This window comes from Mirounga angustirostris, unplaced genomic scaffold (genome assembly GCF_029215605.1).
Source record: "Mirounga angustirostris isolate CCGP_5_RB_7025 unplaced genomic scaffold, mMirAng1.0.hap1 SCAF_7, whole genome shotgun sequence".
NCBI classification, from domain to species: Eukaryota; Metazoa; Chordata; class Mammalia; order Carnivora; family Phocidae; genus Mirounga; species Mirounga angustirostris.
This window is the reverse complement of record NW_026991715.1, coordinates 145262735-145288954: the sequence shown is the minus strand read 5'-3', so window position 1 is coordinate 145288954 and position 26220 is coordinate 145262735. Positions and strand designations below refer to the sequence as shown.

Genomic DNA, 26220 nt, shown 5'->3' with positions numbered 1-26220 from the left:
TCTCAATTCTACCTTAAAAGTATGTTAACACTATAAAACTGTAAATCCAGGGCGCCTGGGTGGCTCAGTTGGTTAAGCGACTGCCTTCGGCTCAGGTCATGATCCTGGAGTCCCTGGATCGAGTCCCACATCGGGCTCCCTGCTCGGCAGGGAGTCTGCTTCTCCCTCTGACCCTCCTCCCTCTCATGCTCTCTGTCTCTCATTCTGTCTCAAATAAATAAATAAAATCTTTAAAAAAAATAAATAAATAAAACTGTAAATCCAATTTTAAAGGCAGAGTTCCAAAACTTCCCTTAAAAAAACCCCAAACAACAACATCAATAAAAAACTAATGACTATTATACCTTCTTCCCTAAGGATATTTGGAAATGCAATAAGAACTGAAATAATCTTTTTATTGATGATAAGATCCTTAAAATAATATAAAATTTTTTACATACTTGGAGCAGATTGTGCCCCAATATTGTCTTGTCCTTTGAGAAGGACAATTTCTGTTAGTGTCTTCATTCTTAGCTCTTTGGAACAGACCAACCCAAACGGCTACTTTGTTTTTCCTAAACCCTCCAAAATAGGAGACCCACCTATGTGAAATTAACAGGGAAGTAGAACATTGTCAAATAGACACTCTGATTAAATAGTTTCCAATAGGCTGAGTCTGGGGGTCACTAAATGTCTTTCCTTCCTTGCTTCCCATTACAGAAATTCATCAAGAGAAAAATGGAACATTACTTCCAGTTCCAATGGATACTTTATGTATATTATATCTCAAGTAAAAAATAAATGTAGGGATTTTTTAAAAATGAGACATGAACAATACACGTAACTTATCAAAGCTCTTATAAACTAGATATTTCATCTGCATAATAGTTTACATATAAGTTTCAGATGGGGCAGATTCAGAATATGCTATAGTTGTGATTTGTATGTTGTATGTTTGCGTGAGTTTGTGTACATATATATATACACATATATGTGTGTGTGTGTGTGTACTGAGGCCTCTTGTGTAATTGTGGAGTGCTAGTTATACCTATTTCATGAAAGTGTTTAAGGGGAGAATGTATTTTCAAAGTGTAGTACAAAGAAAGTTAAAATGAGCACTTAGGCAATATATACATTATTCCCAATACTCATTAACCAACAGTATTCAAGATCCATGCATTCATTAATGCATTCCCTCACTCAATAAACCATTAACTGGCACCTGCTGTATTCCATGTACAAATGAGGAGTCTGTTCTTGAAGGCCTCTCTGCAATCCTCTTTAGGTGAAATATTTTACCTTGACATTATTTTGGAGATCTATTGTAATTTTTACAGAATAATACCAGGCCTACAGTTAAGACATTGTTCTTCTCTGGAAGTCTGAGGCCCTGAAAATATGGCACTCTTGGACCAGAATGTGGCATTGGCCTCAACAAAGAGCAGAGCTGCTTCCTCATCCCTTCACATTTTACCTTCTGTCTAGGGAGTAGGGATGGGGCATGGAGTGACATGGGGAAATAATTCTCCAAACTCAGAAACTTACTTAATCCTCATTCTTGGGAGGCTGGGCAGTACCAAAAAACAAAACAAAACAAACAAAACAAAACAAAAGAACAAAAAGAAAAAAACCCCAAAACCAAAAAAACCAACAAAAATCACACAAAACCCCACTATGCTGCAGCCAGTTAACAAAAGACTTGACAGCCTGGGCTGTCTAATGAACCTTGACTTCAAATCATGAGTAAGCCATGTCACTTCAGTAAACACTACATTTTATAAAGCAGGTCTGTGATTCATGGGCAGTCCTCGTGAAGATGTATTTAGACCTGCCAAGTTTCCTGGAATTGTCAGTGAGGCCCCTAACTCTGGGTCAGGAGGAATATTTGCCCAGAATGCTGGGCAGCTGGGCCAACACTGTCAGGAATGGGCAACTGGACTCCCTGTTCCATGGCTTCCCCGAGGGAGCCTGATGACTGGGGGGTCAGCTGTCTGTTCCCCCACCAGCTGTCTCCATCGCTTTCATTTTCTTGGGATTACCATCAGACTGGTGAAGCTAATAATTCATGGCGCAGATAGTCCTGTTGTGGTGGCTAAGGAGGTCCTGGGCAAAAACAGTGTCACGAGAGGCAAAGCTGGAGAGCATGTTTCAAAGGAAGACAGAGGCAACAGGGTGAGCCAGTCCAGGCACGGAAGAGCAGTAACTCCGGGAGATGACATTGATTGGATGAGCAAGGGGGTGGGAGGCTGTTTGAGAGAATGCAACTAAGAAAATAAAAGCAATGACTGAAGACTATTTGTTTGATGAGTTAAGAAGCTTGAATAGCTTTTAAATACTAAAAAAACAGGACATGGCTTTAAGATGACATCTTCGAAGAAATCCATTTCTAAACCAGAACAAGCCGGTAACATGATTTAGAAATATTGGCTACATGCTGTTGATTAAAACACCTGAGAGCATGTAGAACTTTGCTAGAATGAGTCTGCACACTCAGGTGGACGAAGTCCTTTACCCTCACAACTTGGAAGTGAGAAGAAATCATGCCTCCGAATGCAAAACAGTCTCATTTAGTTATTGTCTGAAATGTTCCTATAGTGCAACCCAATTAAAATGAATCTACGTTCCCAAATAAGTTTTGTGCCCTTGAACTTACTCCCTGGGATGAAATGCACTTGCTTAAACACTACAATCATTGCTCCCCCAATTTGGTATCTTCTCTTTTGAAATTGACTTTAGAAGGAATGCCATTCTTTAAAATAAGTCCCAAGGTAGAAAACCCTCGTGCTGTGAGAAAGGTCTGATTTTGGAAATAGCCAAATAAAATAATCAAGAGCCTTGTCTAGCAATTCCCCTGAGGAGCACTGGTTTTGGTAAAAGCTAACATGAAACATAAAGAGACAGCTTCCATTCACAGTTCACACTGTCCCTGGAGTCATCACTGCTGGATGAGGACAGAAGGGCAGGGTTTACCTGGCGGTGACCTTGTACTACAGTGAAAGGTAGTGCCCAGAGCAAAGTAAACTTAATTGAAAAACCAAGGAGTTTGGAAGAATTCCTTCCCCAGAAGAGAACAACTCAATTAAAAGGGCCATAAGAGCTATAATCTTTGAGACAAAAATGGAGACCACCCTCACTGCTTTCTTTTTGCATGAGTATCCCACAATTAGAGAGAGAGCGTGCGAGGGAGCGGGTGCTCTTGCAAACCTATCAGCCCTGTCACTGCAGTGAGAAGGAGGTGCTAGTGGATCTATTTTCCCAGAGTTTTTCACTCACTAGTACAAACCAGGTGGGATGGATTTTTGCATCCTGGGTGATGGTTTTTCCTACCCTCTGCCCTCTCTTTAAATAAAGGTATGATTAGGGTCATTATCAATAAATATTCAGAAGAGTATTTCATATGGCCATTAAAAAGCTCTACCAATGGAGGGGCGCCTGGGTGGCTGAGTTAAGTGTCCGACTCTTGATTTCGGCTCAGGTCATGACCTCAGGGTTGTGAGATTGAGCCTTGCATTGGGCTCCCTGCTCAGTGGGGAGTCTGCCTGAAATTCCCTCTCATCCTCTCCCTCTGCTCCTCCCCCGCCCCTACCCCTGCTCACACGCCCCCCCCAAATAAATAAAATTCTTTTTAAAAAGCCTCTACCAATGGAAAAAAAACAGAAAAAGAAAACAATGACATGTCTTATATAAATTTATCTTATAGAATATATAAGGAGGGATTTCTGGGTGGCAACTTTTCCTAAAAAACTCAATAAGCCTTGGCAAAAATAAACTACAAGAAACTTTTATTCCAGCAAGAGGTTCATTCAGTATTTACTTTAAGAAGCCAGATACTTGCTTAGAGGAGGAACTACTCTAGTACAGAACACACATACATACCCTCCCTGCAACGAGATGTTTCAGTTACTGAAGCCAGATTATATATATTTATACTGGAAACAGAAAATGGAGGGGGAAGATTTTAAAGCAGAGTAATGAGAAAGGATTTCCAAAAGGTGGTCATCTGAAAACTATCTTAAAAACAAATAAGCTGCCCATTCCCCACAAACATGTCAAGGAAAGTATAGAAAATGGCGCAATTTCTCCTCTAAATGTTACATACTGTCTATATTCTAGACTAAATACATCCCTGTGATTTTGTGTTTTCCAAGTTCACTGGTGACTTTTCTCTTCCTAAGTATTGCCAAACAACAACTTCGCTCATAATGAAGCAAACCAGAGTGATGTCACCCCAGCTATCCACATGACCCTTCCCATTCAACGGCCAATACATAGGTGTTTACTGGGGATTTGCTTCTCTTTGCACCATGTGGGTTTCTGTGCACCGAGCCACCATCCACAGAGCTCTCCATCCCCTTGACTTTCACACTGACCTGACGTGAAACTACACCATTTAAGTGATGTTCCAAATTCAAAGAACACCCGGCCATGGGCACCAATGAGCAGATGGTATATTTATAACTATGATATAGTCTAAATGAGCACTTTTAAGACACAAAAGTCAATGCCAGATCACAAAGAAAGGGCAATGTTGCTTCTGAACAAGCTTACTGCTTTTCTAGGCTACCCACTGTTCTCCAGTTTTATTTTGCAAAACTATCATACAATTCTTCATTTCCCTTAGCAAGCAGGCATTTTTCTAGGATTATAAATGTGCACACCTTTATACTACTTCTGTTCTGCTGAATGACATGAGAGAGGTTTTAAAATCTTTAGGCTCCTGCCAGTATCTGTATACAGGTGCATCCTTTCGTATCTTTTGCTTATTTTTGGTTTTTTTGAGGGAAAAAGTGCTTGGTGAGACTACTTTATGTGTGGACAGGGGAGAGACCAACGTATCTAGAGTGGTTCCTCTATGCCGGAAGTCTTATATTCAGCATTTCATACAATCCATAGGAAACATTATGTGAGCAGAAGTAGACAAAGCCTGGAGGAGAGCCAGCTTCTCGATCTGCTCTCTACCCACAACCTCTGCAGAAGGATTATCCAGAATAAGGCTGGGGTTGGAGGAGCCTGATGAATGCTTGGTGAACCCTGGGCCAGTTACTTGCAATACGGAGATCAGCTGTGTCTGGTTTCTGCTCCTGCAGCAAGGCCATCTGATGGGAAGAAACTCATCTGCAACTAACTATAGGGTGTTTTCTGTGATGTGACAGAATGATGCTGTCAACCCATAAGTCAGGCCATGCTGCGCCTCCTCGAGTAAAAGACAAGATCCTCACAATATCCACTGGGTTTCCCAACCCTTCGAAAACTCCTGCACCCGGGGCTTTAGCCACCTTGGCCTCCTTGCAGAATGTTCTGTCAACATGCCAGGCCGCCTCATCCGGGAGCCACTGCATTTGCTCTCCCCAGGACCGCCATACAGCTAGCTGCCTCTCTCTCTGCCTTCAGGTCTTTCCCGGCTGTTACCTTCTGCACAAGGCCCCACCGGTCACAGCCCATCCCGCACTTTGGATCCTGCTTACCCTGGTTGGCATCACATCCTCCTCACAGAAATCATCACTTTCTAACAAACTATGTAATTTACTTATTTCCGGTGTCGGTTTTCTGAGTTCTCATGGCTGCTGCTAGAATTTAGGTTCCTTGAGGATGGGGACTGCGTTTCTTTTCTTTATTTCTTCATCCTGAACACATGACAGCTCATGGCATGCAATAGGCACACAAAGCATCTTGGATGCATTAAAGAATAACCCATAGATACACAGATATACCTGGAAAAGCAGCTCTATTTTAACTGGGGGACCTCACGAGAGTCACACAAAGGCCAAGGTTAACTTGGAGGGAGAAGGGGGGAATGGAGGGGGAGAAGGAGGCGTGACCTACACAGCCTGTTTGAGGCTGGGGCGCAGAGCTTGCAGGGTGGGGGGAATGGATAAACATAAATTGGCTCATTGTTACTTCCCAGAAAGGCCTTGGGGTCTGATGGGAAGGGTCTTACCTTCTGTGTCTTCCAGCCCCATGAACTCAACCTAGAGTCTGAGGAGAATGACTTTCAAGGATTCTAGTTTGGGTAACACCAGAGAATTAATATTTTGTTGCACCTTTTGTGCCTTATAGTTTTACCTGCGGACTGATATGATGGGGCAATTGTAGGTTTTGCATGCATTGCCGAGGCCTGGTGTGGAGCCTGGTGATGCTGGTGATGATCTCTCCACAAATACTTATTATGTTGAATAAACTAGAGTTTTTTTAAATTTTAATTGAAATTAGATTCTTTGAACATGCATGATACTCCTTTGAAATTGCATTCTGACATGATTTATGAGCCAGACAGAAAACCATTTGCTTTAATTTAGAATTACACATATTTTTTAGACTAAAAAAAAAGAAATACTTCGTGTTGATTGGTTATTGACCTTATTAACTTGGTCTGGCATCTGCTGGCAAAAATTTGAACTTTGCTAGCCCTTTTGGCACTTTCTAACTACAAGGTATTCTAAAAATTAATCCAGCCTCGAAGAAATGACCTTTTTATACCACTCGGAATGTTGAAAAGAATGTGTCATGGGGCTCAGCAAAACCACTAGAACAGAGGGATCATCCCAAGATGATCTGAACAAGGGAGATGTTATCGGAATGGGATGTGGCCTCCCTAATTTCAAGGCATAATGCTAAATGCAGAATAAACCTACTGGTTTACTTGTTCAACCCTTCTCTGACATTATTTGGAAGTCACAGGTCCTATGGGGTGTTCAAGAAAACATGCCTTTCATACTGCAGCACGTGAAAGCTAAAAGTAAGCTAAAAGCATTGTACCAAGATCCACCACTTAGTAAAATAAATAAGATTTAGATATTCGCCAGTGGCCTCAATCCTGTTCATCAAGTGGATTAGAACAACCCCCTGTTTTGAATGTTCAGACTTCTCCATCCAGGCACCTGCCAGGGTAAATGAGCATGCCAGTCACTTTCGCCTCGAACTTACATTATCACCTTGAACATGAAATAGAACATTTATAGATGTCTTCAAACTATTAACTCTGATGACTTCAATTCCATAGCTTTGATATCTTTACAACTTTGTTACACTTTCTGATTAAACTTTAAAACGGACTTTTACTGTGAGGCCCCATCCTGTCATTCTGAGCTTCTACTATTTTACTCCCATGCTAATTAGCAGATGACAGAATTAGCTCCAAGAAGAACTCCTACAACACGGAAGTAGATAAACCGCCATATTGCTTGTCCACATTTATAGACCTGTTAATAGGTTCAAGCTGCTGATGAATTTAATTGAATTGGTCAATAATAAAAGGAAACCTCTGAAACACTGCTGGAATCACTAGACTTCACTTCAGTCAAGACTTTGTGTCCATTTTCATGACTGCTGCCTTAAAATGGTGTGTGGCAACATCTCTAAATGCAATGAGCTGGAGTCTCCCAGTCTTTAAGTGTCAATATGCTAATATAGCCCTGTTGTGGGGATTGAGTAAGAGGATGCATGTCAAACAGATTACTTCCACATGCTCCATAAATGGTAGCTATTGATTTAATAAGAAAGCTTTGCTGTAACATTTAACAGCTAGTTGTTACATAGCTACATGTGAATTGAGCTTACAAGATGCTCACAGATGAGCTGATAAGTTAACTGATTTTTCATTTTATATTGACATTTCTATTTTCCATGATGCTCAGCTATGGGAATACAGATTTTTAAAAAAATTTGATTCAATGTTTTCAACTCAAATTACAGGAGCCTTAGATATTTATATTAGAAAAAAAAAAAGCCAAACATGAGTAATAAGTGAGTTCAAGATTTAAAAAAAAAAGGTAGGACTTTATTGTTTTACTACCTATATGTCTTAGAAGTTCTAGGAAATTGGTAAAAGCTAAAATCATAGCTTTCATAGGTTAATTTGAATATAAAATATTCCTTATTTCTGAATGTGGCCTCTTGGATCTAGATGTATAGCCAGATAAAAGGATAAAGAAGGGCTCTAATCCACTCGTGTGCTTCCAAAGAATTCAAAATCATGTGTATTCTACCAGTCAGTGTATCATGGTCAAAGAGAGTCAGTTTAGATGAGAAGAAGAAAAATATTTCCTTTCAAGAATAGGATGCTTTCGAGAGAGAAAAAAATCTAAACCTACAGAATAAAATCGTATCACTTCCATTTCATCTTTTAATAAAATAAAATGAGATTAAAAAAAATCTAACGATATTTCCTATGCTAATAACACCCAATATTTCAAACATCATATAATGTTCTTCTGTCATGAAGCAATAAAGACTATTTTGTGTTTACGATAAATGCATGTATATTTGTACATACAATTTTTTTTCTAATAAATTAAAAACCAGTTTTAGATATTCCCTCACAGATCCCTTCACATTTCTTTAAGGGAGGTAAGACAGACCGGTGCTTTTATAGAACAGTGATCCTGGATCTGGGAAACAGTACTGAGTTCCAGGGGTCGCCTCTGTGTATGTGACCTGCCCTCAGTGACTTCAGGGACCATCCCTCTCAAGCCCCACACACCTCCATTCTCCATCCAAACAGATGCACTGAACCAGGGTCCACACTGGACCACAACAGGGGAACAAGCCATTGTTCTCCGTGGAATGTTTTATTTACCACTCCCTCTTATTCACATATCCTATAGCTTGGCATCACAAGAAGGTAAAAGTCACAACGCCACAGATGGACAAGAGTGTTGCTTGAAGAAGGTACTCATATTTTTAGTACATTGCTGAGGCAATAATTTAATAATTGAAATGCACTGATACCTTTCAGTTTATGCTTCACTTGTGTCCATGTCACCAAAAATAAGCATCTCATGGTGACTGTGCTATGCCATTCCAGCTCACCTTGCCTCCTGTCTGCAGACATTTCTTGGGGGCCGTGGGGATGGCTAGGGGCTGCTGATAGAGGCTAAAAACAGTCCTGCCCTAAAACAGATTTTAATTTCGTTGGAAAGATTCTTGGATGCATCGTAACAATAAACTGGTGATAGCGATGGACAGGTCTGATTGTTAAAGGAGCCCAGGATGGGTAGAGTGGCTGGGGAAGGCTTCCTGGCAGAGGTACTATGCATTAATGCAGAAAGCATGAAGTTAAGCCCATCAGCTGATAGGGATACTTTCAGGGTTGTGAGTTCTTCATTCCAGGAGCAAAAACACAGAGATTAAAGTAAATTTAAACCAGCTTAAAAAAACAAGATAGCCCTCCAATCAACATATTAATTCTGGTGGGTCGATCCAATATAGCCTGCACCCCCAAATTAGCATGTAAACCACACTTAGATCTTTCTTGAAAGAAAGAATTCAGGTTAGTAGCTACTTCATTTACCAAGAGCTGATCTTAACGGCACCTGATAAATCTGTGCTCTGAAACCACAGGGCCAAGTGCACGCTTTAAAGAATTACAGGCACATTTCAAAATCACACTTGACAAAGAGTAACTACTTCTAAACACAGTTATCTTCGGAAGAGTTCTGTGTACTCGATTATGCATTAATGCTACGTTCCTTGATATGAGGAAGCCCAAAGAATAACTTCATGCTTTTTATTTTTTTTTTAGGAGAAAAAAATTTGTCCCAGGTGCCCTCACAAACTCAGAACGCATGTCATATTTATGTCCCATAGAGACACAGAATAGTAACTAGACACACATTCACGGAGATCAGCACGTACAAAGCGGATACAGCCCGAGTGATTCACAGACACTCCTCAAGCAAAGATCTACAATTCAGTGTTACTCAATAATCATATTTTATTATTCATGTCCTTCCCTCACAGCCCTGGAGGCATCTCTCCTAAGTTATGGGGCATGCCTAAGAAAGGCAGGAGGGAACATCACAGGTGGCTCACAGCCCTGCTCCCCACCTGTTCCCTCGGAGCCCAGGGACCAACACAGCAGAGGCGCCCATCCCCACACGTACCTGGCTGAAGGTCTGGCCCGCACCTCGGGCTTGCGTGCCTCGGGCGGGGAGCTGCGAAGGGGCTGTCTCACTCAGGGCCAGGGTCTGGTTGCTATGGTAGCTGGCCGGATACTGGAAGGACCCTTCAGGTTTGGAATTGAGCTGAAGTGCACTCTGGGAGAGCAGGCTGGGCCCTGCATTGAAAGTCATTTAGAGCAGTAAGTGACAGCCCCACTGAAGCAGAAATGACATGTATTATTTATTGAGAGTAGCCTAGAATTATCACACGCACACGATTCCAGCCATCTATGCTTTGAATTCTGAGAACTAAAATGACCATATAATTTGACTCCGGCTCTTAAATGAGATTTTTTTTTTTTTTTTTTTTTTTGGCGGTTTAAAAGTTCTCAAAAAGAGTAGTTTTTTTCAAATGATCTCATCCTGACCTACATAGAGACATTTCTTTTGAGACAAATTAGTTAATCCAGCAGTTATTTTTGGATTACACAATATCAGAAACATTTGAAATAATTTAAAAGTCTATCTTTTGGTTCATGTTAATTGTGTTAATATAATTATATTGCCTACTTAATTATCAAGATGCTAAAACACTCGAAACCTTCCCATCAGTGGCAAATTGTATCGTATAGTGATGTAATACCTCAATGCCTGAAGAGTAGACAATGTTTAAAATATTAATAGGTCTTCAAACAATGTAGAATTCACCCTGATCTCACTTGATATCCAACTGCTGGTTATCTCTGCCATCACAGTAGGAGAACAATGAGAGGATACAGTGTTAAAATTGGTGCTGCTAATGTGACTGATATTACAAGTGATGGAGAAATGAGAATCAGTGCCGGGCCTTATTATTTAATTATATTTTGTATAAGAGACTGTGCTTTATTTTCTTCCATTCTGTTTAGATGGGATCCTCGCAAGAGTCTGCCTATTGTCTATTTAAGCAAATTTCTTTAATCACATTTCCTACTCACTTTGGGAGTTCAGAGAAGTAGGAAGAGTGCATGCACTTGTTATTTCCCATTGTGCGGCTTGAGAGGGGTTTGGGGTGAGCAGAGGGAGTCGGGTGGGAAGGACTTGGCAACCCAAGCTTTCTCATGCTCTCTTAACCATAGTGCAAAGTCACTTCTTTTTTTGAAAAAGCAAAATTATATACACATAGACTATGGTATAATCATTACCCGGTCCTTAATCTCCCTCGTTGGCTGTTTTAGACCACAGTATCATTTCTAATAAATGTGGGCAAATTTCAAGTTCCTTACTTCTTTCTTTTCAGGACTATAACATGGCTTTCTTTCAAATGAGACCACAGATTCGACATGCAATAGGCCTTTTCTTTTTTGTATAAAAACAACGTGTCTTCCTTAAAAAAGCATCAGTTTCTGTAACATTTGTCATTTAAGAACTTCCCCCACCTTCCCTCTAATTCCCCGGTGAGGCTTCTGAACAATGCAAACATACATTCTCACCACTGGATGTTGAATAATAAGCCAATTAACTAATACAGGTAAGACTGGGTATTTTGAAATCTGGAAAAAAGTCAAGCAAGGATATAAAAATGTTCCCATCCAGTCCCAATTTCATCATGAAGGGCATAACAAAAGTACAATTGTAATCCTTCTTCTTGTAATTTAGAAAATAGAGTCCCAAGCAAACAGTATATACCAGATGGTGAAGTTTGCAATAGCCTGCAAAAAATCGTTTAATCCATACTGATGGTATTATAGGCCTAATCACCAGAAATACGATGTCTCTATGAGGAGTGCAGTCAAAGTTTCATTGTGGATGCCAGGAACATATTGTCCCCACTGCTGCTGGGGAAACTTCGAGGCACAGAGACAGACAGAGTCACGATGCCTAGGTGAGGGGCAGGCTGAGATATAGGAGAGCCTGTGGGAGGAAGAGGAGCTGGGGTGATGGGGGCAGGGGCAGACAGTGACTAACTGCAAGGAGGAGGAAGAAGAGAGAGGTACTGGGGGACCAGTAACAAACTGTGGCCAAAGGCTTTCCCCTGGAACACTACCCTACTGAAGATCACAGCTCAGTGGAGGAGAGTGAGCTCTGCTGAAAGAGCAAAGGCCTTTTAAAGTCAGTGGTCCCCACTCTACCTGACAATGGGCAGCTTCCCCCTGAGACTTCTTTTGGCTATTTCTTTCTACCCTGAGGTGATGGCTTTCCTTGGCCATGCCCCCTCCCCCATGATAGCACATCTCCAGGGTACTGAAAGTTGAAACAGATACAACAGTGCACAGACTTTTGGAAATGTCAGTAAAATGAAATAAAGTAAAGTAAAATCTTCAATTTCTTGTAAATAGTTGGACATCTTTTTTGAGAGAGAGAGCAAGAGAGCATGAGCAGGGTGGCGGGGGGAGGGAGAGGGAAAAGCGACTCCCTGCTGAGCAGGGAGCCTGATGCAGGACTCCATCCCAAGACCCTGGGATCATGACCTGAGCTGAAGGCAGACACTTAACAAACTGAGCCACCCAGGCACCCCAATAGTTGGACATAATCTATAAAGCAAGAGAACTATGTGTCCTGGTTATTTGCCTTTTAAGAAGACTGCATCACTCTGCTCTGAGGAACTTACTTGCCTCTGTAGTTAGCAAGTCCTACAATTTTGTAAATTCCGAATAGATTCATAGAATTATCACCAGAAACCTACAAATGCTTTCCATGCAGGGTCTTATGGTAGCAATTTAAAGTCCTTTTTCAAAGGGATTTCAATTAAAAATGTGATTTATGTGCTCCTGAAATATACATCATAAATAATCAGATCTGCTCATCTTTTATAGAATCAGTCATGTATCTGATCAATACTCAACAAAAACAAACCAAGATTCTCTATCCCATTATTTTGTTCACACATTTCAAGCATGAAACCTAGATGCAGTCTGACAAAGGTAATTGCAACAATGAGCAATGTATCGTAATATTACAGCACTGACATATCACCTGGCAAGGGCAAAACAGTCAGGATAATAGCCAAAACACTGCATGCCTTTTAGAATGATTTCCATTGCTCACTAGGTTTCAAATGAATAGCATTTATTCATTCCAATTTTAGAGAACAAAGCTATATGAGAATATGAAAAGGTTAAAATTATAGGATAATCCTTATTACTTTATAATGGAAGTAAAATTTACATATAACTAACTCTTGATTACCTTTATTAACATTATTGTGCACTGAGGTAGAAAATACAAATTTTCCAGAGGTTTCGAAAGCGTTTACAGTCTTGGGCTTTAAATTATGACTTTTTTTCCTCCAGAACTTTTGACTTTCCATCAAGTCTTGGCTAGAGGCTTGGGCTAGAGGTAATATTAGACCACAGTCGTGAGGATATGAAGCGTATCTGCTGCGGGATGAGGATGGTGGAAGAGGGTTTCTTAAGTTGAGGAGAGAAGAGACTGGGTTTTAAAATTCCACCCAGGGAAACGGAATGTTGCCTTTAGTGTAATTAATTGTTCCAGAGGAAACCTGAACTATGAGCAACAGTGGATCACCATGTCCTATTAGGTCACAGAAAGCAACAGTTACCCTCTGGTGTGTGTATGCTTCCAGATCTCTATGCTGACTGATCTCTCTGTCCATTCTGGTCCATTATGGACCTTCCCCATCATGGGATGGTCCTGAAAGCTGAGCCCAGGGGTCTGCTCAATAGGATTCCTTGTGCAAACAGAATAAGAGTGTATAATCTAGGATCAAGACGCAATAGTCCCAGCTAGACAGAGGGGAGAAAGTCTAAGGGAACAACATTGTTGAGGGGCATAAAACCTGCCATGGATCCTAGAAAGATATTGAAGCCATGTATTTTGAGTGTAGTGTCAGTATCTCAATAATATCTCAGTGTGTCTGCTAATTCATCAGTTGACTAGAGACCACATAGCAACCTGCGAAAAAAATTATCCTGGAGTCTTTTTCATGATTTCTCAGAAATGCAAACAGAAGTGTGGAGAGGCTGAGTGGTCAGTCAGCCAGTGTCATACACTTGGAAAAAGTGAAGATGAGACTCAGATCCTCATCTTCTATCCCCAAATCCAGGAGTAGCTGCCGTTTGCCATCCAAGCAGCATTAAGTCCTATACACAGACCGGTATTTTAAGGTTGAAAAAGTCTCCCCTGAAGAGAAGATAACTTGTTTGTAGGAGAAATCTTTATGTCTCGGGCTTCTCCAATGAACCTCTCCTTACAGGCTCCGGGTTTTGGCCGGGGAAGCTTGCTGTCTGCCATCAGTGGGACAGAGATCAGCCTCAGCAGGTAGAAAGCTTGAAAGGCTAATTTTCTACATAAAAATTCAGACTCAGATCGTATTAACGTATACGCTATAATATATCGTCTGTTTCTTCTTAACTGAGCTAGAAATTCTAGAGCTTTCATGATTATACACTCTTATTCTGTTTGCACAGGTTTAAAGACACTTCTTCTGGAGTTGCTAATTCTTGCCTGCTTTAGCTAAATATTGGTCCCAGAAAACAGTGAACCTTCATTCAACTACATACTTTGCAATAATGCAGAAAGGCCAGAGGCCTACCATGTGGCATTGCTAAGTCATTATGTAGGCCACAAGCATGCCAACGGCTGGGGGGGGAAGGAATCCAGGACCAGAACACTTAGTAGACTTCCGTGTTTACGAAAGGGACATGATGAGGACTGGAAGGGCCGGTAATACCAGCTGACCTTTACTGAGTACTTGCTAAGTTCCAGGGACCATCCAGAGCAGCTGATATCCATTAGCTCACTGCATCTTCACAAGGACCCAGGGAAGAGGTGCGACCATCCCCCTTCATGTCAACGGGACTGAGGGTCGCACCACACGGGGTGCTGCATGCAAGTGAGGCCTCTGGCTTCAGAGCATGTGTTCTTAACCACACTCCATCATTCTGCCTCTACAAATTTTAATCTGGGCAAATTTGAGCACCTAATGAGATAATGGAGGTGAAACTGCTTGGAAAAATATAAACTGCTTTACAAATATCAGTTTTTAGTTTTAGTATCTAATTATCTAATTACGTAGCCTCATGGTCTGATCATAATAAACCCTTGATTGGGATTTGTTTGTCCTGAAAACCTTATTATAGTACTGTGCCATATATCACTTAACGTTTTCCCTCAACACCTCGTGAGCTTTCATTTTACAAATGAGACATTTGAGGCATAGATCATTAAAATGGCCTACTTAAAATTAAAAACAAAACCGAACAAAACCTAGTTGTCAGAGCCAAGAGATGAGAAAGCAAAAGTTCTCTCTGTCCCTTCAGCCTGAAATTCCTTTCTCTGTCAACCTCAAAACTTAGTCTTAAAGAGCCGTTTAAATGTCACCTCCTCCGTGCAGGCTGCCCTGATGCCTGATAGCTCAAAGAAAATTCACCTTGCCCCCACCATGCTGCTTTAACCCTCTGAACAGACCAGACTCTGAGGAATCTGAATGACTTAACAGAGATCTGTACAGTATTACACAGGATAATAGGATGGAAGCAGAATTCTGAACATTTACAATGAAGGCAGCAGGGCTCTATTCAGATACTGGAGAGACTAGGACCAGGGATTTCCTGCAGTGCAAAGAAAGGAAACCCACGGTAATGGAGGAAATATTAACTGGTGGCTACTTTAGGAAGGGGCAGAAAGGTGCACAGTTAAGAGACATTTTAAAAGAAAAGCTCACGGGGACTTAGTGACTAAGTGGGCAGGAGTGAAAGAGGGTCCAAATGACTCCGTAGTTTGGCTGATTGGGAGCACTGCACCGGGAGCTTGGGAGGTTCCTCCAGAAAACCCCACACACAGGACCCCGTTGTCATCATCAGGCACATGCCTTCTCTTTCTACAAGGGTTAAGGTCATTTACTGGGACTTGCGAACTCTGGTCTGCTTCAGTCGAGCACCTGTCCTAGAAGCCAACAAATATTCACAGATGAGCGTGGGAAAACAGAAACTCCCAATGATGTGGCATTCCAAAGAAGAAAAGTTGGTGTGTATTGCAGCCTTGATGTTTTGAGGAAAGATGGGCTTCCTTTTTACATTACAGAGTTGGAGGAGATGGTGGGGATTTATGTAGTTAGAAAGGGCTTGATTTTAATGCTGGCTCAAACATCACCTGACGAACTTAATCTTCCTAGGTCTTATGTAATTTCCGAGATCAAAGTTTGATTGTAAGTGAAATTTTAGGACAGAGATGTAGCTGCCAGGGTCACCAATAGTGGCAGGTGAAACCGCAAGAATAAGACAGGGATTCTAAGGGGTAATTAAGCTATCGATTTAATTCCAAAGGATCATTTTTACCATTAAAGAAAAAAGTGCTACTAACAAGAAGGCACTAAGATAAACTATTAGAATTAGGCAATGCCTCAAACAGGGACCCCATGAATGGTTTGTTGAGGCTGTTAATTCAGGATTGTCAAAGGAATAATAAACATACCAACCGAGGGACATTTTCAGGACTGGACCCTGGACTGGCAGCTTTGTTTAGATGTACATTTGTCAGGAAACTTAGAAACACTTACTCTTAGGTTAAATTGATTCTGTCAAAATGATATAGAAACTTATCTTTATGCAGACCATGAAAAATAATGCCAGCAAGATTCACATACATTTATAACTGACAGAATCTGCATTCATTTCCATGCTCTTGCTAACCAGTCTCTGTGGAAGGTTAAGAATAATTTGAAGGTTGGGACGCCTGGTTGGCTCAGTTGGTTAAGTGGCTGCCTTCGGCTCAGGTCATGATCCCAGGGTCCTGGGATCGAGCCCCACGTTGGGGTCCCTGCTCAGTGGGGAGCCTGCTTCTCCCTCTCCCTCTGCTGCTCCCCCTGCTTGTGCTCTCGCTGACAAATAGATAAATAAAATCATTTTTTTTTAAAAGAATGATTTGAAGGTTGGGGTGCCTGGGTGGCTCAGTCAGTTAAGTATCTGACTCTTGATTTCAGCTCAGGTCATAATCTCAGGGTCATAAGATCCAGCCCTGTGTCAGGCTCCACACTGGGAAGGGAGCCCACGTGGGATTCTCTCCCTCCCCTTCTGCCTCTCCCCACCCACCATTATGTGCTCACTCTATCCCAAAAAGAAAAAAAAAAAAAAAGATTTGAAGGTTAAGCATTATTGTGCTTTAAATGAGAGTAAATTTTTAGAGCAACATTAAATAAACAGAAAGAGAAAATCTTTTTTTTATAGAAAATATTGCATTAGAATAAAAGAAGTAGTTGGTGGAAATTACATATACAAGTGGGCTGTTAAAGATCACAAAATCAATGAGAATAGTTGTCAATGAGAAAAGCTGTCAGATTACCAAATTGACTTTAATAAGCTCAAAGCACTTTAGTCATATCTAACTGCAAGTAAAAATATTGACTTTTGTTTATTTATTTTAAAAAATATTTATTCATTTATTTGAGAGAGAGAGAGAGCAAGTGGGGGGGACGGGCAGAGGGACAGAATCTTCCGGCGGACTTCCCGCTGTGCATGGAGCCCAACATGGGGCTCCATCTCACAACCCATGAGATCAGGACCTGAGCCAAAACCAAGAGTCAGTCACTTAAGTGACTGAGCCACCCAGGCGCCCCTTGACTTTTGTTTAAATTGAACTAATTACTAATCACTTTCATTTATAGTGGCCATTTCTTCTTTACGGCTTCTGGATAAATTCATCAGTTTAAACTTACTTGGAATAAGAGGTGGCTAGTGGTGTTAAACTGGCTATTGTCTTCATTAGTAACTTTAACGGCTCATAAGTAGGAGTTTCACTGAGGAATTTCACTGAAAATAGTAGTTAAGTCCAACCACCATTCCTAAAATTAACCAAGGGAAAAAGCTCGTGAGGCTTGTTATGCGAGGCAGCTCCGAGCGATGTGGCTATTATATGGGCAGGTGTGTTTCTATACTTCATTTCTAAGTATGTCTGCAGAATATCAATTTTGTCTGGTCACCTGCTTTCAATGTGTAATGCCTTATGTGAAAATTAAAACTCTAGTGGTCCCAGGATTAGATAAGTACTCACTTAGTTTTTAAGCTGATTTAGATTCAACCAATGCTATTGACTTAATTAGTAGGTTTTTTTCAAGTCTGACTATTGTATATGGATAAATAGAAGGTCGTTACCGCATTCACACTATGCAATAACTCAGTTTCTTTACAGCTGTGTACAATAGAGGGAAATGAACAAAATGACATTTATCACGAAATGAACTTCAAATGTATAACTTTATTTTAACCATTTTTTTAAAGATTTTATTTATTTATTCATGAGAGACAGAGAGAGAGAGAGGCAGAGGGAGAAGCAGGCTCAGCTGGGAGCCCAATGCGGGACTCGATCCCAGGACCCTGGGATCATGACCTGAGTCAAAGGCAGAAGCTTAACCATCTGAGCCACCCAGGTGCCCATATGTATGACTTTAGCTCAAGAATATTATTATGCATGGGATTTTACATGATGTTATAATCACAGAAGAGTATTTTTTATAGCTCATTACAATTTCCAACTATTTCCTTGTAAAGTTTTATTTTCAGATTATTTACCATTTAAAAAATTAATGTAGCACAGAGAGGAAAGGCATTATTCGTATTTCTTCATAAATTAATTGTCTAAAGATAATAGATTCATATTTCTTATTATCAATAATTGTGAAAAGAAATAAAAAAAATCAGTTCAGAAGAAAACAAAATTTAAAAGCTAAACCCTGAAAACACTGTAATTGATTTGTGGAATATACTCACTTAAAGAACCAGCATTTCATTTGCCACAAATCACGGACTTTTCCTTAGAAATCTGCGTGGCTTGCCTGCGCATTTTGTTCAGGTCCCTGATCCAATTATCTTCTCAAACAGAGGTCTTCCTGGACCCTTTGATTATTGTCTCAAAACTAGAGTTCTCATAGCACTTTCATGCTCTTAAAATCACTGAGGACCACAAAGAGCTTTTATTTATATGGGTGCTATAGAATGCTATTTACTGCTTTAAAAATGAAAAAAATGTTTAAAACCAAATGGCAATGATGCCACCGCGCAACATGCAGCTTCTGGAAAGCTCTGCTAACTCTGCTCTTGAGACTCTCTCACCCTCAGGTGTGAGAATGAGCATTGAAAGGCAAGTAACTTTATAGGATCATTGTGAAAATTCACGCCTTTTCAGGTCCCCCGAAAGGGCCTCAGGATCCCCCAGGATTCCCAAGTACATATTGAGAACCCTATTCTAACTCCACCTCTTGCTGACTTTGTCATTGCTTATAGCAATTATGTACTTGACCTTGTAGTATTCAGATTGCTTGCTTTCAGCCTTCTCTGACTAGTGTGGAAATGCCACAGGGGCAGAGACTCTCTGTGCTGCTTTTAATAAGCATTTAATCTATACATTTAAAAATGAATGACTATAACACCCACCTGTGTCTGTAGGGCTTCAGTAAAAACCCAGCAAAGGAAGAACAGACTATATCAGTTGCTGTTGAAGTGACTTGTTTGATCCTGGGCAGTTTTAATGTTTTAAGTTCTGGGGGAATCCCACAAGATGTCTCCACAAGGTATCACCAGGATACCCTTTCTTCCACTGTCCCCTCAGGAAAATTGTGCTTGCTCTGACTTTCTCATGGGAGCTTTCAGACTCTCTACTTTTTCTCACACTCATGTGAGTTCTGATCCTTTCTTCACTTTCAACAGCTTTTGTTTGATCCTCATATTTGTGTTCTGGGCACCTGTGGTGCCTTGACAATTTCAAAACTCAATTGTTTTGTTTTATTAAAAATTCCATCAGGCTTTAAACTTTGTGCTTGATCCCAGGACACCCTACTAACACAGGTGGAGATGATTTTTTTAAAAAATTTTATTTTAAGTAAGTTCCGTGCACAGCACAGAGCCCAAAGCAGAGCTCTGAGGATCTCACAGCCCTGAGATCAAGACTTGAATTGAAATCAGGAGTTGGACATTTAACCGACAGCCACCCAGGCACCCTGAGAATGATGTTTTTAATGAGAAATTCGCATTATGTTCTCTCTTGCTTCAGGGATGGAGAAGGAACACTTGGTACTTTATGCCTTTGTCAATCCCTTCGCTTCCTATATTTGCTTCTTTGGAAAAGATATGCCTTTTAAACATCTATGTGACAGAAGGAAATCAAAGAAAAAGAAATTGAACATTAGTTGAAAACCAGGTAGAGGTAGCATCTGGAAGGGCAATTCAATTATAGCTTCTAGGAGGATATTACTATGTCCTGTGTGCCACCTGGGTGTTTTCCCTTGACTTTTGCTCGTATCTTCCATTTCTGCTACTCTTAACTCCCTTTTGGCCCTACAACACCAAAGGCAGTGGAGGAAGTGAGTGTGAGTGAATTTTGAAAGGAAACAAATGGATGCATATAGTATCTAAAGACAACTTTAGACTTGGAACCATGACAAACTTCTGGAAAGGAGATTGTCTCATTTGCATTTCAAAATCCAAAGGCATATGATGAAGTGATTTCACAGGAAATGAGCAATCCAAGGATGAACTCAACTAACTTGAATAAGTGCATTTCCAGGAAAAGACTTGGGGTCTCCAGAGTCTAGGTGACAGTCCTTAACCACTGGTAGAATGGGGTGAGCATCAGGACTTAAATCCAGGTCTTCTGACTCCAAGGGCGGGATGGGCTACCTTGTACCCCTACCCAGAGGGTCTATGTTGGGTCTAACTAAGGACTGGTTTCTACCATAACAGAAAATAAGATAAACCCGTTCTCTTTCCCTGAGCATATCAATATTGCGAGCCACATGATCAATATACTTATCATTTTGATTATTTTAATTATTATCAAGTCCTTATACTCCCAAACCACTTTGGCATCCTTTGGTGCCATGCTTCTAGGAATTATGAAAGTATTCACTTCATAAGGATGTCTCTCACCTTTACTATTATTACTGCATAAAAATATAGGGAGTTATATTTTATGACATCTTAATAACTTCATCCCTCAACGATTTTCTCACTACATAACAATTAAGTATAAGCACAGCAATTAAATAAAAATGACAGATTGTAAATCAACAGTAAATAATATATTCACCTCTGTCCAACTACATATGATTATTCTATTTGGATTCTATCTGCTCAGAATAGTAACCTACAAGATTGATTCTTGATTTTTTGAGAGTGTTCTGATTTGAAAAACCAGAATAATATTCTTTCCTGTATCATAACATTCAGAATATATTAAGCTCCTAAGTTTTCTTTTCCTCCTAAATGCTGGGATTTTCTAGAACATGGTGGAATTTCAATTTATCAATATGCTACAGATAGAAATAATGACTATTTCAAAATACAATATTTAAGCAAATTAACATTGTCTGTTAACATGTAAGTCATTTTCTCCCAAGTTCTCTATTTGATTTCTGATTTTGACTGGCATATATTTTTGTTAGTTTTTGGGTAAGACATAATCACCCTTATCTCTGAGTTTCTATCTCCGAAGATGCATGGATTAAATAAGGTACTTAGTCCATGGCAGTTCAGGTCAAGCTGTACATTATGTGAGAACATAATGGCCCCAAGCTTCTATCAGTAACTTGTTTTTTTCCCCAGCAAAGCAATAACAATTCTCCCAGTGACTCTGCGACACATATTTGTTAGAATTGAAATTACACAGCCGGCAGTCATGAAATGGTGGCAGGATGGCAAAGGTTGTACACATGATTTACATACTGTTTAGGATAGCACTTCTTAAAAAATGCCAAGTGTTGGAAAATACTGATAGGTACATGACACGACAGTTAATATAGCAGAGCAGTTACTGCTTGCCTTAGGGTCAAAAGGATGGATTTACTAAGATTCAAATTTATTTTAATCAGACCGTGGAAAGAAAAATAACAAAAGCTTTTAAACACAGCAAATTAAACACTGTGTGCTTGGGGGCTGAACTGGTTGTCATTCTAGTGCTCTTTCAAGCTGGTTTTAGATTGTATTTAATGTTGTTTTGAGTGAGGACTAAGAGACTGGCTCTCAAGGGCAGTGTGTCAGGTCCAATTTAACTTTAGCTATTTCATGTCGGTTCCAGTAAGGGACCCATCAAGTAATCACCAAAACAAGGGACTCCGAATCTGATGGGCTTGCACTCATTATATGAGATGTGTCAAAAAAGTCACTACCTATCTATGTGTTAAGTTTATCCAACAAGAACATAAACATGGTATGCTGTTCTACTACTTAATGGGATGTCTTGCTGCTTATTTGCTTTGCTCTGCATAGTCGTTCTCTGCCCTTTTCTCCAAGTAGACTGTCCCTTGCTCTTTGGCTTATGATCGGATTCGGTCAATAGGAGGCACGTAGGGCATCAGAAGGCGGGAGGAGAGAGGTTAGGATGTTTATTCTTCTGCTCCTGCCATGCCTCTTGACTCTGCCGGTACTATTCCTTGGACTTTTCCTTCAGGACCGATGGTGGTAAGGGCTTCCCTCTGTTGCTGCTACCCAAGTACCTCCCCAGACATTGCATTCCCTTAATCTTGCCCTCTCCTTTGTAAATAGTCCCGGAATTAACTTCTCTTCAGTATAACTCTATTGAGTAGAATCTATTTGCCAGCTGGACCCTGATACAAATACAAAAGCAATTGAGACTTCTATTTTATGACCTTCTAAACAATTAAAATTACTCATCATTGATCCCTAAAGTGATAGTTACCTACTCAGTATTTTTAAGTTAATTTCCTAAAATTTACTTAATTAGTTCAGTCTCAAAGTGACTCTGAAAATGTTAAGAATAAATGTAAGAATAACAATATTCCGCATTTCACTGTGGTTTAGATCCTTTGGCATAAAACGTGTGGGTGGTGATTTTATCACCTGTTTGTTTTGCTTTGTTACTTTTCCTATCTCAAACAAGGAGGCAGGGGCATGCAGGAAAAACAATCAACTAAAATCCTATGAGTCTTCAAAAAGATAATCCAGTACATAAAAACATGAAGTAACTAATCTTTCTGAAAGACAAAAATTCAGCAGTTGCCAAATACATTCCAAAAAAAAAAAACCCTACTGGAGTATTTAATGTTCCTGTAACAAAGCTACGTCTTTTGTAGGTAAATTTTGAACATGTATTACAGGAAAACAAAAGTGAACACTAAAAATTCATTCCATTTCTCTCACGGGTAGCACAGTGTCTCAATTAGGAAAGCTGAGGATTATTAGTTGATTTAAAGTTATTTAAAAGTTCATAGATTTATTCCTTCTATACTTTATTTATCTCTTCTACTCTTTTGTTTTATATTATTTTATCTCCACATTACTTTTATTAGTCCCATCTTCCTAGTTTCTTTTGGTTTAATTCAGCCCTTTTTAAGGTTTCCCCAAAATGAGTACAACATTCCTTTACCTTGTCTTCGTTTTTAATAATAAAGATTTATTCTGAAAGTAGTTTTTTCCCCATACCCCTATGTTTTCATTACAAAATATTGCTACATTATTTGCTTTTTAAATAGTATGTAATTTTCTGTTTTATTGCTATTTTGATTCAGTAGATCTAAATGCATGTTTCTTAATTTTAATGTGAATATATTTTATCATTTTATTTACCTTTAATTTTACTGGATTATTATTAAAGAATGTGACCTTTCTACACTTTTCAATTTTTGGGGTTCTCTTTACTGCCCCACAGCTGATCAACGTTTATAAATATTCCCTGGACAGGGTGCCTGGGTGGCTCAGTTGGTTAAGCGACTGCCTTCAGCTCAGGTCATGATCCCAGGGTCCTGGGATCAAGTCCCACATCAGGCTCCCTGATCCACGGGAAGCCTGCTTCTCCCTCTCCCACTCCCCCTGCTTGTGTTCCCTCTCTCGCTGTGTCTCTCTCTGTCAAATAAATAAATAAAATCTTTAAATAAATAAATAAATAAATAAATATTCCCTGGACATATATAACAAATATATATTATAACTCAGTGGATTTAACTTTCTAGATACATTTATTACATTGGTTTGTTAATTATTTATTCCAACTTATGCATCTTTTTCTTCTAGTAATCTGTCTGATTCTGAGACATGTGCATTATTGGCATGTTCGCAATAGTATTTTTTATCAATTTCTCCTTTCATTCTTAATAATTTTTGTTTTAATATCCAGACACTATTTTGTTTGGTGCATCATGTTTACTTCGTTAGTATGAGTGTACTGCATCTTTATAAGCCAAGACATTTTCACTTAGATAACTCCTCTTTGACCCTGCTTAGGGCTTCTGCATTAAACTCCACTTCATCTCACAAATTCTTCCCGATCCCAGTTTGTGTTTGTTGTATTTGCTGTTGCTACTTTGCTCTTTAACTTCAACATTTATTTCATTAATGTAAGTGTGTCCCTTATAAACATCACATAATTATTTTATCTTTGCTTATTACAAGCTTGAATTTTTATTCTTTTCAAAGAATTCAGTGCGCTCAACTGTAGTGTGTTAGTTCTGTAGTGTAGTGTGTTCATCCCTTCTATATTAACTGGTTTGCCTCTTATTTTACATTTTCCTTCTTTCTTCTGCACCTTCTGGGTATTGAAGGTTATCCTCTCTCCTAAACTCAAAATAGAATATGTTTCTCTATTATTATATGAAAAATGTGATCTAATATCACCTCCTCTCTCAAGACACACTATTTTATCTCTGCTTTCCTTACTTGAACAAAGTAAGTACATGTGTCTCAAATATTAATTAAATATAATTCTAACTGCAACCACCCCTATAAGGGAGATACATTTATTGACTCTGAGAGAGAAATAATAATTCTACATTTTTAAATATAAAATACAGAGGACAAGGATGCTACAAATCATGCATCTTATTTTAGGAGTTTTATTGAGGGGACGCCTATGGGTTTAAATACATCTAGATATTTGTGATGATGCTTTCCTAAGAGTAGTGGTACTATAAAAATTGTAGAGAAAGTGAACTAATGTGTAAATTTAATGGTTTCAAGATCAGAATGTTATCTTATTCTTGTATCTTTCTTTTAAATAACAAACCTTGGTGGGTATTCAAGGAAATTTTATATATATATATATTTTTATTTTTTTATTTTATTTTATTTATTTATTGAGAAAGAATGATAGAGAGTGAGCACACGAAAGGGGGAGGGTCAGAGGGAGAAGCAGACTCCCCGCTGAGCAGGGAGCCCGATGCGGGACTCGATCCTGGGACTCCAGAACCATGACCTGAGCCGAAGGCAGTCGCTCAACCAACTGAGCCACCCAGGCGCCCGGAAATTTTATATTTTTAAATGAAGAAATAAAATGCTCCAGTGATTTCCGATGCAGAAATTGCCAGGGTGACATATGTTTTAATTATTTAGTTTTTGGCTTTTTGTGGTATCTTATTAAACTAAGTCAAGAGAATTTTATGATTTATTAAAGTGAAGCTCATTTCAATTCATAGCACTTTTATTCCTAAGCCTCAACCACTATGGTTGAAAAATATGTAATTAGGAGGAGATGAAGAAATTTTTAAATATTCTGCTGAAGTTAATATGCAATGCAAGATGGCCACATATAGAAATATAAGGGGTTATTGCATAGTACGATAGCATAATACTAAGTATTTAGTACTGCATATATTATATTGAGTTTTTCTATTTTGTTATATAATTGTCATACTGTTTAAGATCTCTACCAAAAATGATCTGTATAAGTAATGCATTCACAGTTAATTTTAAAGCAGACACTGTATTGATTAAAGAAATATATGGTGAGTTCATTCAATGTGATAGTCTAGATAGATGCCAAAAAGGATATCAGAGAATTGGTGAGAATCACCACTATGTCAGTAATTGGTTAAGAAATCTAGATGTCAATTACTGATTTAAGAGAGCTTGTAATCTAACCTCACGTGAGTTGGGGTGGGGTAATGTGGGAAGGAACTAGAAGAGAGTGGAGTGAAATGGATAAAACAAGTATAAACACAGGCTGAGGTCCTATTAGATATGACTCACTGTGTTAATTATATGAGAATAAAGAATACTCTTATATTTTAATTGTCTTCAAGCGTAATTGTCATTTGACTTACTTTCACCTGTTGAATAATCCTGTGGGTCAAGTATTCCTGATTCCTGCAGTGATCTAATACAGGAGTCCACCAGCTCAAGACCTGTTGTAAGTTCGTCTTCGATGTCTTTTTGACCATCTGAAATACAATATTTTCAAGTGATGAATAAACACATGATATTGTTATTATTAAAGCTTTAGGCTACTCTTTAATAATGAAAAGTGTCCTAACCAAAGACATTAAGTCCATGAAGTTCTCATTAGATTTCATATTGTAATTCTTGGTCAACCAGTAGCAAAAGCCAAGGCCAGCCAATTCCATGTATCCATGAAAATCATAAAAGTTTCTAGGGAATTGAGAGAACTTAACTCTCAGGAAATCATGAGCTATCACAACATCATT

The 26220-nt window shown here is 39.4% G+C and overlaps 1 protein-coding gene across 3 annotated transcripts in view; it reads right to left on the bottom strand.

Moving 5' to 3' along the window:
* CTNND2 (catenin delta 2) overlaps positions 1–26220 on the bottom strand; it is an 894910-nt gene that overhangs the window by 378922 nt on the left and 489768 nt on the right. For all 3 annotated transcript variants that reach the window (XM_064596859.1, XM_045863465.2, XM_045863474.2), the window contains exons 5-6: positions 25840–25956; positions 9861–10033 (exon numbers count right to left, since the gene is read on the bottom strand). In XM_064596859.1, the coding sequence (XP_064452929.1) occupies positions 9861–10033; positions 25840–25956 (290 nt within the window). The remainder of the gene's footprint in view (positions 1–9860; positions 10034–25839; positions 25957–26220) is intronic.